This window comes from Akebia trifoliata, chromosome 1, assembly GCF_017979445.1.
Source record: "Akebia trifoliata isolate Shusen 1 chromosome 1, ASM1797944v1, whole genome shotgun sequence".
NCBI classification, from domain to species: Eukaryota; Viridiplantae; Streptophyta; class Magnoliopsida; order Ranunculales; family Lardizabalaceae; genus Akebia; species Akebia trifoliata.
In genome coordinates this window covers 34353343-34369789 of record NC_141375.1, presented here as the reverse complement: position 1 = coordinate 34369789, position 16447 = coordinate 34353343, and the positions used below count along the sequence as shown (strand labels likewise).

Below are 16447 nucleotides of genomic sequence, written 5' to 3'. Positions count from 1 at the left end.
TCTCACAAATACAGAATCATCTTATCTTTGCGCAGTTGATTCTGCCATTTTCACAAAATCAGAGGTCATTATAGTCGCTGGAATACACTTGCATCTCTTTCTCTCTCCTCAAGTAAGTGAAGTTTCAAATTAGACAAACAGGAGAAATCAGCATTTGTAGATTGTAGAGAGAAGTCTTGGTCTTGGTCTTGGTTTTGGTTTGGTAGGTTTGTTGGTTTTCTCTATATCTTCTCTCGAAGACCAAGACGAAGGAGTAAACAGGGGATCTCGGCCTTTTCGTTTCGTCTTCGATCTCGTATCTCTGCGTATAGAGAAAGAGAAGGGAACGAAGATGTTGGATGGATTATTAGGGCGAGGGTTTTCCTCGAAATGGTAAGCTTTGATTCTTTATTAGAAGTTTAAAAAAAAGCAGAATTTCTTCTTCAGATCTCATATCCTTTTTTGTTGTTCATTCATTGATTGAATGGCATAAACGATGAATCGAAAGTTTTTTTAATTTTTTGTGTTCTTTTTTGCAGTAAATCATCGATCAAGCTCATCAAAGCTCGAATCGATGTGATAAGGAGGAAGAGAAACGCAATGCAGAAGTTTCTGAAGAAAGATATCGCTGATCTCCTTAAAAACGGACTTGAATTAAATGCTTATGGAAGGGTAACCTTTGATCTATGATTTCTTTCTTGGTTTTTGGGCTTTTTGGATGAAATCTTGTAAATGTGGACAGAGTTTTAAAAGAACAAAGAAATTGATAATCTTTTTTTTATCCTTCATTATGGAATTTTTAGTATTTTCTGCTTCATGAAACCTAATCCTCGACGATTTGTGCAGGCAGGCAGGCACACATTTCAACTCATGTGTCTCAAAATTGTTTATTTATTTATTTATGTGCATTGCGTTTTATTCCTCTTGTATCATTTCACATCTGAAAAAGTTTTTCACTTCAGAATTTCAAGAATTGTTTGGCGCACTAGCCATTTTTTTTTTAAAATGTCTGACAGACTCTTCCTATTGTTTCTGTGCTGTTTATGTTCTGAAGATGTTTAGTTAGCTACTAAGAATTTTTTTTTTTGGTGCACTCTATATAAAGATCACAGTACCTCATTTTGATGCCGGAAGTCTTTTTAAGTCATGTTTGCTACCCATTCTTAGAGATTCTCAGTACCTCAAGTCCTCAATAATCTTGGAAGTATTGCTTCCTCTTGAGCTTGAATGTTCCATGAATATTTCAAGTAAGCATTGAGTTTAGAATGAATGTTTCTACAGAATTGGAAATGGGATATGGTTTGTGTTTGGCCACCAAGAGAACGATATGCGAATCTGTTGGTATTTCTCCCCTTTCGTTACATTTTTTGCTTTAGTGTGCTGCTGGTGGTCAGAGATAATTTAGAAGTCAAGTTATCAGATTTTATGGAACAATCAATTTGGAAATGGATTCTTCACATATTTCCAAGGATTTTAGTGATATTTCTGCATCTGATGCAATGTTGTCATTGGACTCAACCCACTTTGAATGGTGTCCACGAGTATTTCAACTCTGGAGGTTGTAAACAAGGCAATAGATCCATTAATATTGTTGGTTAGGTTTCCTTCGTGCATCCATTTATTTTTGGTCTTGAAGTGGTTTTGTGAACATCTGCAATCCTGATAATGCGATAGGTATTCAAAAGTATTTTGGAAGAGTGGCCTTTTCAAAAACCTTCTTTGGAGTAGAATGGGTTTTGAATTGAATTGGTGTTGGATAATTCTAAACTGAAACGGACCGATCGGTTACTTGGAAAATGACACTTCCAGTGTCTCAGTACTAATGACATTTCATCTTCCTATGTCTTCTTTTGTTCATACATTTTTGAAGATATGGTTCCTTGTGGTTTTATGGCATTGAGGATGTGTGAAGTTGTCGGTTTGTAGTACATGGGTGCTAAGTATGTTGCTGTCGATTCTTCAACATTTTGTTTCTCTGTTGGTGGAATGACACCCAGTCAAAAGAGGGCTCATATGTTCCATTCTTGATATGCTACATTATCAATTTGTTTAAAACAACCATGGTTGTTTAATTATCTTTCCTACTATACATATAGAACTTCAAAAAATGCCTTTATATGTTAAGAATATATAGTATTGAATACCCATGGTCTAATGTCAATGCATATGTTTACTTTTCAAAAATGAAAAAGAAAAAAGTTAAAGGCATATGTTTTTCTTTACGTACTAATATGGTAAGGTATGTGTTGTGGAGCATACCGGAACATTGCAATACATTTAACATTTTGAAACATACAGCAATGTTTTGTTCTTATATGTCAAAAATGGAGTGTAGCCACCTTGACATTCCGCAACGAAATTGAACTTTGAACTACTTTCCTACCCAGTGCTTTGTTACTTGAGCACAATGCATTTCATAAGTATCTGATATGCTCCTGAAAAGGTTTCTTATTTTGCTTGCTGGTGACACAGGCTGAAGGACTTCTAGTTGAGCTGAGCCTTTCATTCTGTTATGATTCTGTAGAGCAGTTTTGTGGGAGTATTCCAAGGCATCTTTCTGTCATGCAAAAGCAGAGGTATGTGTTGCAGCATCGCCCAGTTCAGAGAAAATTGGTTGTCATTATTTGCAAGTTAGTTATATATCATTTTCCATCGGCATATGCACATACACTTGTATGTCTCATATATATATATATATATTTGTATATTGTTTTTCTTATGTTAGGTTTGATATATATAACGACAATGCTGGGCTAGTGTTACTCTCATTCGTGTATGGAGCTTATTCGTCATCATATTGGAGCCAATGTTGTATGCATGTGCTGGACACATGCTAACACACTTCTTTCAGGCAAATCTTATATATTATTTATGTGATTTTAGAGTATAGCTTATGTAGATTCTTTCTTTCTATATTGCATGCTTGACAAGAATGGAATTATTTGAAAAAATTTCTCTCCATATGGAATAAACTGTAGGGACACGTTGGCATACTGGGTTTGTGGGGTCAATGTATCTGATACTTATTTACCTGTTGGAACATTGCTACATTTCCTTAAAATGATCCCTGTCCCACAGTTGTGTTTTAAAAATCTGATGTGTCTAAAACTACCTTCTTTTGGGGTCTAGAAATGAACATTTCACTCCCATTTGTGAAAAATATGCTGAGTTAGAAGCATATTCGCAACTGCTGAAGGAAGAAAAGAGGACAAAACTTCAGGAATGGCTGAAAGAATGGGACATGGGAGGGAGGATGTATAGCAGGAGGTTCAATAAAAAATGATCCTACTAGAACTCAAGGTTTGAGGTTCAGAGGACAATATTGAATTTCCACTTTATCTTTGTTTGGGTTTCAATTAAGGCCTATCATGATACAATTTCTACATTGTTTGGGCTTTTATATTGTCATTTCTGGTTTTAGTTGAGCAACAAAATGTAATTATGTTGTGAGATAGCTGATGAGTAACTTCTTCCCTGCAGGGAATGCCCTGAGGAATGCAGGGAGGCAGTGTCAACTCTGATGTTTGCAGCGGCGAGGTTCGCTGATTTGCCAGAATTACGTGACCTCAGACAAATATTTACAGAGAGATATGGGAATTCCCTGGAATCATTTGTGCATCAAGAGGTGACTATCTATAATATCCATAATCAGTAGCATATATTATTTATTCTGCATCTAACCAGCTTAATTTATTGTTAGCAGTTTGTTGAGAATATAGCATTGGGACCTCCTACAATGGATAAGAAACTGCAGTTACTGCGAGAGATTGCTAAAGAGTTCTCTGTAAAGTGGGATTCCAAGGCTTTTGAACAGAAGCTTACTAAAGCCCCCACATTTGAACTGGTAAGCCTACCGGTTTTTTTGTTTTTGCAATTTGCTTTCAAGTCTATAACAGATGACCGAAGCATTGAATGTTTCAAATAGGCTTGGAATGTTTTGGTCTAGAGTGTCTCGATTTTCTTCTGACCAAAACATTTTTTTGACAAGAGATTTTTTGACCTTGACCCCAAAATCACAAGCATACTGTTTTACTGTTCATGAAAAAAAAGGGGAAAAAAAAAAGAGGGTGGAAAACTTGTATACATACAAGAACACACATCCATTCGTGTCAAAATAGGATTCTCATTTATTATGTGAATTACTTGCTACGAATTTAAATTTGGTGGACTCGTGTACAATATTCCAAAGAGTTTGAACTAAAACCTTTCAGCATGGAATTTAAATTTATAATTTGAATTTCCAACTTTAACAATGCAAATAACACAAACAGCTACAATAAGGATAGTTGATTTTGCAAAGATGCCAAATAACATCGTATGTGGCAGAGCATGTGAAAATATAGTTTTATATGATTTTAACGTATATGAGCTCATCTAAATTCAAACCGTCTATATCTTATACTTAGCATGAACTAAAGCATTCTAAACGGATGCCTAGCTAAAAGGCACTTGTGTTTGCAACCATTCTATACCTTAATTTTATGCAACAATTTTGATGTTCTCACAGGATCAACCTAAAAGACCAGGGTCCATCCACAATCCCAGCAGTGATGGAAACAAACAACAAAACAACTGGGATGATACTGCCTTGAAAAGAGACACCCGGGATGTTTTGACTCGTGGAAGGCGGGCTCTCACTGATGATGGGTTCAAAGCACAAGACAGGGAAGAAACTGTGCGGAAAAGAGACAACCAAGACATAAGGTATGGTGGTGGACAAGAACTTACTGTTGATAGCTACAAACCACACAATGGTAGGGTGGAACCCATTCGGAAAAGAGACACTCTGGATGTTTCATCTCATGGAAGACGAGCACTCATTGATGATGGGTACAAAGCACACAACGGCAGGGATGAACTTGTTCGGAAAGGATACAACCAAGACATGTCATTTCATGGAAGAAGAGAAGTAATTGACGATGGGTTCATACCTCGCAGTGTTGAGGAGGAAACTAAAAGAGACCATCAATATCTTTTCTCTCACGGAAGACAGGAACTCGGTGATAATAGTTCGAAATCACGCTATGACAGGGATACTGTTTTAAAAAGAGACGACAACCTTACCGATTCTTTTCATGGAAGGAAGAAACATGATGATGGATACCAACTACACAAGGCCGGGAGGGATAGTGCTCATAAAAGGGATAACTTGAATATTTCATCTAATGGGAGACATGAGTATGCTTCCCATCATGCAACGAAACAAAAGCCTAATCATGTTGTCTTGACAGAAAAGGTTGCTGAGGAAGAACATAGCATGAAGCCACACAAAAATATGATCCCTCCTCCATATGTTAAACCAAATGGTGGCAGGTCTGACCGCAATAAAGCCCCCACGGATCCTCCGATCCACAACAAAGACATTCCCAATGACATATCAGAGAGAACCCAAACACGATCAGATCGTGTGGAGTATGAGAAGACGTTGGTTGGACCTACTAGGTTAAATGGTCATGGAGATGAGAATGATCACCACCATCAGGACGATTTGGTTGGTAATTTGAAGTCAAAACCAAGATCAACAAGGAGGAGACACAAGAAACTATATCCAGGTCATGACTACATCGATAATACTGAAGTTCGTGAAATTGTAAAGAGAAATCCAAGTAGCAGGAAAAGAGAAGATGCAAGACGGGGCCTACAACAAGTCCTTGATGATGATTGTGATGTGAGGGATAAAGAGGAAAGAATGATGGATAGATTGTTGTTGCACTACAGCAAGAAACCATCAAATTTGGAACCTGGTAAGGTGTTGGGAGCAGGGCAAGATGCTTCTCCATTGCATCATCATGATGTTGCCAATGGTAGTGAGACCCAAAGGCGTAGAAGTAGAGCTCTTCCTCCCACTAGGGCAATGTCGCTCCCTCCGGAACCAGTAACTCCTACTACTGAGGCAGGAAGGGTGCCAACTCGTGCTACTTCCTTTAAGCATGAAATGTTGAGCCCAGTAGGCCATGTGCATCCTAAGTTACCGGACTATGACGATTTGGCAGACCGGCTTGCCTCTCTGAGAAGGAGGTGAAGGGTAAGAGCCACTGCAGCTCACAACTGATCTTTGTGTTTCTATGGGATTGTGTCCATCGTGTTCTCCCACGTCTGTCTCTGTTGTTACTGTTGTTACGTGTCTGGTTTTCTCTTCTCTCTCTATATATGTCTATTGAAGTAACTACTACTAGTTTCTTTCTGCATATCTAGCACTCTCCAGATCAGTTTTTATAATCTGTAATGGTGACCATTTGTTAACATAAACAGAAAATGAGATAGAGATGGTTCTACTAATATCAGTAAGGGCTTGAATTTCATTTTTTATTGGTGTGCTTGACTAAAGATTAAAATATTTTTTCTCCATTGGGTCGGTTTGCTTCAAACAGATATTTAATGTGCCAAAATCTCTACTTGATTTCCTCTTATCATACTCTCTCACGTACTGTGGGAGACTGCAAGATCAATGCGCTCTATGGCAAGGTTCCTTGAAATCTAGAGAACAGGCCTCCATCATCCTCATATAACTTCAATGAAGTGTAAGCTCATTTGTGCAAGAATGTAGGAATTGTTGAGATAAATAGCAATATTTATTGGCATGATCATAATTTATTCCATCAATGTTTATGTTCAGACAAGAAAAAGAAACAACCACCACCACCACCACCACCCAGCCATGCCCAGGCTAGCAGCTGTGGCAAGAACGAATGTTTCTAAACATTTGGAATATTTTGATGTGTTTCATCTTCATTGAAACATCGAAAGGCTGTGTTTGGTAACACTTCTGAAGTTTGAAGTCTGGAAACTAGAAATCAGACTTACAAGAGTTTCATCCAGGACCCTCTAATCGCTGATTCAAAACTTCTGAATTTCGAAATCTGAAATGAATTAGTGTGTGTTTGTAGCTCTTATGAAGTCTGAATGGAGGTGGTCCGCCTTTAAAATTAAGACTTCAGAAGCTTTATTTTCGTTTGTTTCCTTTCAAATTTTAGATTTCAAATTTCGGAATCGAGATTCAAAAGATTTGAATTAGTATGAGGGATGCTGGATGAAACTTCTGAAGTTTGATTTCCTAATTTTCAGAATACAGCCTTCAGAAATGTTACCAAACATAGACAAGATTTTGAACTTCGACTGAACAACAAGTGCAAAGCTTGGTTGAGTCTCACATTGAGGCATATTGGATGACTCTTCGTGAGAGCCATATGTCTCGATTATTATTTTTATGTTTCTTCCTTGTGCCTCAAAAAAGTTTTTAAGGAGACTTGTCCCAAAGCATGCCTCGAGGTGTATGTCTTACGCATCTTTAAAAAAACTGTCAACAAATGAATGTGAAACAAAAATTAAGCTAAAAATTTACCGAGCCAGTCTCACCTCACCTAACTTTAGCAACATAAATCTCTATTCCAACATAAAACCTTCCTACAAGATACTAGGACCTGAAAACCTAACATCACTAGCTGATGACTTAAGTGGTGCCTCCATTTAGCACCAATACACCCCTCCGTGTTTTGGTGAATATTTGAGGGGTGGTTCTGTTCGCACACATCGACGGGACTAATTGTACCTATTTTAAGTGAAAAATATAATTTTGTATTACATATTTTTATCGTTTTGTATTTACTCATATCGTTTTGTATTTACTCATTGCACCCATCACAACCTACCCAACAAAAGAGGCACTTCTTCTTCTTCTTCTTCTCTCTCTCTCTTTATATTCATTTCCTTTTGAGTTTTATGAGAGATTAAATCAATGGAGATTAGGTTTCGAGTTTTTTTTCCCAAATTATCATCCTTTTTTTAAACATATTTAATTTTTTATTACATTTAATCATCTAATAAGATGAACAATTCACCATTAAAACTTAAAACCTCCAAAAAGACAATTTTAAATTGAAGAAGTTGAAGGTTTTTTTGACAAATTTTTTTAGGTTGAGTTCCAATTTGTTTTAACAAATTCGGTAGTACCTACTGAATATTACCAAACAGATTTAGTAGGTACCTATTGAACATTACATAATCGATTTGGTAGGTATGTTTCAAATATTACAAAATAGATTTGATAAAATACCTATTGAACATAACTTTCTCGTGTGAATGGCTTCAACTTTATTGAGGATATTAGAGTAAGAAAAACAAATAAAATCAAACCTTAAAACCCCCATTGAATTCTTTCAAGATGCCAAGAAGAAAAAGAAACGAATGAGAGAGAAAAAAAAAATGGATTTGATACTTTTTGGTAGGTGGAATGGGCAATAGATGTTAAAATAAATTTCTTAAGCGTATACAGTTAGATATTTTTAATTTTTACAATAAAGATACTTTGGTGTGTGGAAATAGAGCCACCCATTTCTTTTCAATGGACATTTCCCTCCTTGACCTTAATTTTTTTTTTTTTTTTTTTGTTGGGATGTAAAAGGGGCTTAGGCGGGCCTACAGCTGACAAATTGATTAAAGCCAAAGCCAAGGCTTACAAGCTGCCAATTATGCCAATAGGGGCAACAAATAAACCATGAAAAAAAACAGAAAACAAAAGAAAAATTATGTTAAGGACCTTTTTGAAGGGATTTTTTTTTAAATAGTCCCTAATTTTCAAATGTTAATTGACAGGACATTTATTAAACTTTTTCTTCCTAAATGGCCTGGACCTCATCTCCCACATTTCTCACGATTGAATGTCTTAACAATACAAATTTATTGTTTGTATTTAAAAATTATACTTTTTGACATGTCAATCAAATTTTAGAGACTCCATTCCATCAGAAAGGATTTAAAAAAAAAATTTATTTTTAAAGATTTATTATTATTATTTTCTTAATTTTTAAATGAAAATTGATCAATAATTAATTTTTTGGATTGAAATTATTTAAATAAGTTGTTATCTCAAATTTTTAATTGATCTTTCGATGTGTTTTAGTAAGAAAAATTCAAAAATTTAAAATGGATGAGATTTACTTGTATTGAGTTCATCACTTTTTATTTAAAAAAATAAACTTAATAATAAATTAAAAAACGTTGAATTTGACGGCAAGCAAAAAGTAGTGAACTCGACAATAAATAATAGTGAGTTCAATAGTAAAAAAAATGTGAGCTTCACACTAAATAAAAAAACCTCTAGCGAAAAACACTCTATTTTTCTTCCCAAACTAAATAAAAAAACCTCTAGCGAAAAACACTCTATTTTTCTTCCCAAACCAGTCATCTTCTACCCCTTAGGCCTTAACCAAGCAGTTTTGGTAAAGTGAGAGAGCAAAGACTTTAAATTAAAACCTCCAAGTGGGTTCATATCAGCTTCTGTCTATGGAAGACGAAACCAGATCATCATCATCATCAGGAGAGGAGCCATCCGACGGCAGAGATTGCGCTGGGCAGCACGTGATGAGTGAGGTTCATCTGGGTTGCCCTCCTCATTTCTCTGGGCCCCACATCTCCCTCTTCTCCTTTCCAAGTCCACCAGGTCTCATCTCTTCCCGCCATTATCTGATCACATAAAACCTCTCTCAAGTCTCATCTCATCTCGTCTCATCATGATAGTAAACTTCAAAAGAAAACCTAATTATAATTTTTGACCTTTCATACTCTGAATTTCAAATCCAATAAACCTCTAAATTGTGCAATTTTTTTGATTGTTTGTCTACAATTAGTTTATTAATTTATCTGTTTTTTTTTTTTTTTAACGTCTCCAAAGGTGAAGGAACTTCTTCATCACCACAAAAGAGGATTGGTTTCGATGAAGATGGTGATCTTGTTCTGACTCGACGAAACAGTAATTCTTCGTGATTATCTCTTTTTCTTTCGTAATGTTTATTTTTCGGCCAAACATGTCTTGTTTACATCTATGCCAATTCTAGACTATGAATTTATTTTGATTCGTTTGTCTTCCATTATTTTTTTTTTAAGTGCAGAATCATCAAATAATTGTAGACTGACCATCCAACATAATATTACAACATCAATTCCAAGTGTTGGGTTGCAGGTGATTATGCATGATTTCTTGTGTTGTGTCGTGTTGTGGTGTTTTGTGCTTGATTCATGTGCCCACTCCTTATATACATTTCTTCTTTCAGGTATGGAGAGCAGAATTGGTATTAGCTGACTTTGTGTTGCATAGTATATCCACATCATCTGACTTGAATGGAATTGTTGCATTAGAACTCGGTGCTGGAACAGGTATGCCTGCTCACCGGTGTCAGCCTAAACTCAGTACCCTAACTTAATTGTCATGATTTGAGAACCATCAGAATCTCAATTGTGAATTTAGCTAAGTTGGTAAGATGTGCGGAGTGTTGTTCCCATGTCCTAAGTTCAAACTCTCTTGAACCCAACTTCACTTGCCATCCATTGACAGGATTTTATTTCACTATTTTATTAGGGTTGCTTGGTATACTACTAGCACGTGTCGCCAAGACTGTTTTCCTAACAGGTTTGCCATTCTTGGAATTTATGAGTTTACCATTGCCTTGATTCCTTTGATCAATTTATTGTACTGTTGGTATTTCGCAAATTTTTTGTCAAACCAATGGATTTATAATCTATCAACCAAATTAGTTTCTTACTTTTTTTTTTCCTGTGTAGGATTTCTTATGAGTAAACGAAAAATCCTTCACAATTCATAGAACTAGAGCTTTTAGGGAGGATAAAGACTACATGATGAATGCTGAACTCTTGGGCAGCATAAGGATAATAAACTTCAAAGAAAATGTTGGGGATGCACGAGAATCATTATACAACATACGAGGACCATAGGGTAATACCTAAAAGAATAATGATTTTTTGACACTCCCCTTTGACACATGCCCCCATACACCCCTTGACGTGGCATGTGCTAGAACCATAGATTCTTTTCATCGGGATTCACAACTGCACATATTTCTGAGAATGTACAGTTGTGTATCCCGAGGGAAAAAATCTATGGTTTTAGCCCATGCCACGTCAGGGGGAGTATGGGGTGTGTGTCAGAGGATGCTTTAGAAAATCACGACTCTTACCTAAAAAGCTAAGACAACCAGAATGTTAGTAATATCTGTGTATAGTGAGTTGTGTAATATATATCCTTTCTCTCTCTTTTATCTTTAATAATATAAATTCTAGTTAGTTAAATGAATCATCCAAAACACTAGTGGTATTTACATAGAATATATGTTCTATCCAAGTATCAAACATGATATCATCATCATCAAAGCCTCGTCTCAAAAAATTTGGGGTCGGCAGAACATATCCTATTCTTCCTTTCAATTCTGTCTAGAGCCATATCTATGGTGGTACCTTTCATAATTACTACTCATGACTTTTCCCATAGCTCATGTCAACCTGATGAAGACTAGCAATGTTGAAGTTGGACTAATATGCTTGTCTGGTTGATACCCGGTTGAATGTGTTGTCGGATATGGATTACTATACTCTGCTGGGTACGGCAGAGACATGACCTGTTAATGTCACAGGGATGGTATTTTCAAACAGTATGAAGTGCTCACATTTAGTCTTCTTCTATAGCTGATGAAGAATATGAGGTTTTAATAATCTTTAGTTAAATGTTTCCAAGTCAGTCTGTTGGCTTCTACCACTATCTTAAACAAGGTTATGCTGTTCATTTTGCTATCAGACTTTGGCGATGAAGTCCTTGATAACTGTGCTACGAATGTTCATCTCAACTCTGAGTTGTTTAAGCATCATCAAACTTCAGTTTATGTTCGTGAACTTGATTGGAATAAGATGTGGCCCCCTACAGTTGCTCCAGATGATTTTCCATCTGAGAAAAGGTGAAACATTTGGTTACAGTTGATGGTATGATTTGTTCTTTCTGTCCGGTCAAGGTTCAAATTCTCATATTGTTTCGTGTTTTTGTAAAGAAAATGAAATATTCCAAATGTTCATTTGTTTAATATTTCAAAAAGTATATGCGCAAATGAAGTTTGAAAATTATGTTTTAAACGGCTGTACTGCTTCTGCTAGCCTGGGCATGTCCTGGTTGTTTGTTTTCTTTTTCTGAAACACAAACAGTGATGGAATAAATTAGGATTGTGCCGATACATAATGGTATGTCACATGAGACAAACCGCTACATATCATTACTTATAGAAATATTGTGAAACAAACATGCATGCTGGAACAACTTAATTGTTTCATCCCGGTATCTCGAATTACAGATACAGTTTGGCTGAAAGATTCCGAAATGCAACTGTAATTTGAGACATGTCTATTGTATTTTTTGTGTGACTTTGACATTCTTTCTTTTTTATTTTCTGGATCATTTGCAACTTGAAGTTTTTTTATTTTTAAGGTGTTTTTTATGTTATCTAGTTATAGATACTTGTGGACCCCATCAGAAGTCAAAGATGCAGAGGGAGCTTCATTGCTTTTAGCCGCTGATGTAATTTATAGCAATGACTTGACTGATGCATTGTTCAATACTCTACGGAGATTAATGTCTCGAGGCTCAAAGAAGGTAATAATCTACAAGATAGGCATGCCAGTAAAAAAATTCAAAAGGAAGAGGAATACTCGGTGTCAGAACAGAACAAGACAGGAAGAATCTGCCCTCACTTACTGTACTATTAACATATTGTCCCTTTTTCTGGGTTGGGATCCTCTATTCATCGAATCCACCATGGATATCTCATATGTGAAAATTGACCTGATTGGATGGCATTTTAAAATATCCATAAATATATTAAATTTTCTGATTACCCTCTCAATATATGGTGCTTTGGATCATCAGAATAATCGAGTTGGTTGAATTTTGATTCAGGAGATCTCCAAGGTGGAACATAATGAATGGTTGATCCCGACAGGACTCCGTGTTCTGCATCGACCACTAAGGTAAAGTTCATCTATAGAATAAGTGAGAATATTGGATTGGTTTTTTCGTTTCAGGTGTTGTACTTGGCATTGGAAAAGCGCTACAACTTCAGTCTTGATGATTTCAATGTTGTTGCGAATGGGTATTCACATTTTCGGAGTTATCTGAAGGATGCAGAAGGTATGACTTTACATTTCAAAAAAGAGATGAATTTATTATCTTCTTTTTGACCGAAAAAAGAAAAAAATGATACCACTTGAGAGATTTTCTCGAGCTTACAATATGGTTTTGGAACGGGCAATGCAGAATGCAGGCGCCTTGAATATGAAACCTTGCCATGTTTTGTTGGCAAGTGCATTGATCTTGCAGACATCCCACAGTATGTGAGAGAGTATGATAGAGGAAATGATGTAGAGATTTGGCAGATTAAATATCTGGTCAACACAAACCACCAACCCCTATTGGTAAACTTTTGAATTAGGAATCATTTAAAAAAAATATAATTTCTCCTGTAAGTCCCCTATTGAATCTTGAACAAAAGCAATTTGAATTGATGGTCTCATGGACATGGCTCGAAGTTCTGTTTAGACTCAACAATAGGGTTTAATACTTTTATGGGGTTCGACTCCATTGGCTTAACCATTGTACCTGTTTGGTTTGAATCGTCTTGATCTCAAAATTTCAACTGGTAGAGGTAGTAATTGATGCGCCTTTGTTATTTGCTTGCATTTTTTCTCTCTCTTTTGAGTGGTTCTCTCAAACACCTTTTCTTTTTCTTCTTTTAATAAAATAAGTTGCTTTACCTATTAAAAAAAAAGAAGAATTAAGAAAAAGAAAGAAATTTATGTAACTAAATAGTTTGAAGGGGTTAGTGTTTCTCAAGATAATGAGGATTGGTTTTGGTTGTAGGGCTGTCCTAAAAAGAGCAAGAAGAATATTTAAAAGAACATGGATGGAAACAGTGAAAACAAATATGAACTCTCTCTCTTTAATGTAAGATTTGGTTTTAGTCGGTCCCAATTATTTAGGATAAAGCTTTGTTTTTCCTTGTAGGACAATCAATGGCTTGGATTAGGTCTGAAATTTTATTAGGTCTAAATTGATAACTTAGGCTATGGATCAAGGATTTAAAATATTGGATCAGTTAGGCTAAATGAATTAGATTCCTCTATTCATATCCATAGTTTTAATACTCATTTTGATGTCTCGTCTTGTCTGTGAACAAGATCAAATCGTTTCGGATGAGTTTTCTAAGACGTTTGAGATTTCTCATTCAACATTGAGAAAAATGAACGTGGATTTTAAATCTCGTCCGATACGTTGACTTGTCTGTCTGTTTCGTTGCTGGGTGATATTGAGACAACCCGGGCTATATGTCTTCGTCTCGGATGAGTTTTGAAACTTACATTGGTTGGGGATTATCTTAGAGATACGTATTGTTCAGATAATAGTGAGTCAAGATATTGTGTTATTTGGTACAGTGACCATTCCTTGTAAAATATTTTTTTTTTCTACAATCCCGAGGAATGCTGTTATGATGATGATATATAATCTTTCTAAAACATTATATCTCATGAAATTATTTCAAAATTTTGTATTTTACAGTTGAATCGTCGACTCTATAAAATACCAATGGCTCTTTTAACCATCGTTGTCTGGTTATATTTGTATCAAACCAATTTTAATACCACGAACTAGTAATTCAATCCTATTTTTAAACACTAGTATAAGTTATTACTATCTCACAAAATAATGAGAATTGGTTTGATGGTGAAGTCTTTTAAATTGTCAAAGCTTTATAGTTGAGTTGGTGCAGAGGTTGTGCCAAACATTTACAAACTGAATTTCTTGAAAGTTTAGTTGCAACCAACAGGAAGACTTTGACTCATTGGTGGCCGGGCCTAGTAATGGTCCGAGGACATACTGATTTAACACAACTGTCCGTTGGATTGGCTTTTTGGGTTGCTGACCTTTAAAAGAATGTGATGATATATATACATACATCATTTTAAGCTGTGTTTCGTAACACCGTATCCTTTTATATCAATTATGTGGGACCAATTGAATACTGTCTTAAGATCACATTAAATTTTGAATGAGATTGATTGGTAAATCACATAAAACAATAGAATGTTGATGCCAACGTCTCTCCTTATCAAGGGCGGAGTCAGGATTTTCTTTCAGTGGGGGCAAACTTATAATTAATTGGAGGGGAGAGGGGAAAAATTGGAGGGAGATGAGGGAGTGGGGGGCAACAGAGTCAAACGGAATACAGGGGTATCTCGAATTTAAGTATAAATTCAAAGATATCTAAAATGCTAAAAAAAAGTTGAGTGGGGGCAATTGCCTCCAATGTCACCTTACTAGCTCTGCCCTTGGTCCTTGTCATCCTCCTACATGGTCGGTCCAAAAAGCATACTTTTAAAATTCGATTGATCTTGAGAGAGAGAAAAAAAAATTCTCTCTATATGTATATGTATAGTAATATAAACGTTAATTAGATGGTGACGCATCTCCCAAACGGTTATTTTCAACCAAATGGGCCCAAAGATCAATTCCAAATCAATGATTTGTATATTGAAAATGAAATATTTATTAGGATGGTGTGGTCAATGTACGGCCATAATCATGTTAAGAGGGGACAAACCATCCAATTTGGCTATTTTGTGGATCCCATCTTAAAGATTTTCGATATAAATTTCTTTATAGTGGAAGCATTTACTGGATTGCAGGTAATATTTGTTGGTATAATAGAAACAATTAGATACTTAGGGTTTTCAATGGTTCCTCTTTAAAGATTTAGAGATAATCTTCCCAATCATATCTTTCTTGGTTCATGGTTCGATATTCTAATGTCATAGGTGTTGAGGAATCGCACTGATCCATAAAACTCAATTACAAGGACAATAATATGAGGTTAGCCCAAAAAAAAAAAAAAAAATCAAACTTCACACGTCTTATTTTAATGTGAAGGTGTGTAGGAATCACAAATGCTTTTTGACTCGTATCTCAATAAAAAGTATTATGGTTGTTATACACTTTTACGTTAAGATGTGCAATGTGAGGTATAAGCTTGTAGCCACTCCACAGCATGACTCTTTTACTAAACATTTAAATTGAAGGTGGAAGCATTGGCTCTCATACTATAAAAGCAGAAGTAAATAGCATTTTATAGCAATGATTCACCTTAATATTACCCACTTGTCGGATTTCAAGTAATTCTTGATATCAAATTAATATCTCATCATCTTCATCAAAACCTTAATCTAATGATTTAAGATTGGTTAAACAAATTGTGCGCTTCATTTCACTTTGTTCAAAGCCATGTTTTCTTTAATTAAAAATATGTTTCGTAGATTATGAAAATAGATCAGATAGCAACTTAAAGGAATGGTTCCCTGATGGCAACTTAAAGAAATGATTCCCCTTCCCCACTTGCTCAATCTTTATGTGATTTTTGGATATCGAATGAACGTCTCATCATCAACAACATCATCTTTGAAAACTTATTTCAAAGATTTGTTGTTAATTGAATCATACTATAATTGTGATGGAGTAACATTAAAATTGACATCGATTCTCACATTGTTGATGTGGAAGTGCATGCATAGCTATAGATACTTTTCACTCATATCTCAATGAAAAACATTTATAGTTTTGTGCATACATCCACGTTAAATAGGTAAA

At 35.6% G+C, this 16447-nt stretch overlaps 2 protein-coding genes across 6 annotated transcripts; both read left to right on the top strand.

Annotated features, from left to right (window-relative positions):
* Nucleotides 1–131: 131 nt before the first annotated feature.
* On the top strand, nucleotides 132–6288 carry LOC147412034 (uncharacterized). The gene is made up of 6 exons (XM_086455374.1): nucleotides 132–372; nucleotides 519–651; nucleotides 2452–2555; nucleotides 3460–3604; nucleotides 3683–3823; nucleotides 4487–6288. Exons 1-6 carry the CDS (start codon nucleotides 332–334, stop codon nucleotides 5999–6001), a joined length of 2079 nt encoding a protein of 692 aa, XP_086311500.1. The 5' UTR covers nucleotides 132–331; the 3' UTR covers nucleotides 6002–6288.
* A 2800-nt stretch (nucleotides 6289–9088) lies between these two features.
* LOC147412033 (Putative methyltransferase family protein) lies at nucleotides 9089–13478 on the top strand. 5 transcript variants are annotated; one of them, XM_086455295.1, is made up of 9 exons: nucleotides 9092–9418; nucleotides 9650–9727; nucleotides 9867–9937; nucleotides 10029–10131; nucleotides 10334–10384; nucleotides 11564–11720; nucleotides 12262–12406; nucleotides 12835–12940; nucleotides 13067–13478. In XM_086455295.1, the coding sequence occupies exons 1-9, from the start codon at nucleotides 9262–9264 to the stop codon at nucleotides 13234–13236; spliced, it is 1038 nt and encodes a 345-aa protein (XP_086311421.1). In that variant the 5' UTR covers nucleotides 9092–9261; the 3' UTR covers nucleotides 13237–13478. The 5 variants fall into 5 exon arrangements, with proteins under 5 accessions (XP_086311429.1, XP_086311412.1, XP_086311446.1 ...); XM_086455320.1 differs by lacking the exon at nucleotides 13067–13478 and having other exon boundaries at nucleotides 9091–9418; nucleotides 12713–12934; XM_086455311.1 differs by lacking the exon at nucleotides 13067–13478 and having other exon boundaries at nucleotides 12710–12934.
* Nucleotides 13479–16447: the final 2969 nt, after the last annotated feature.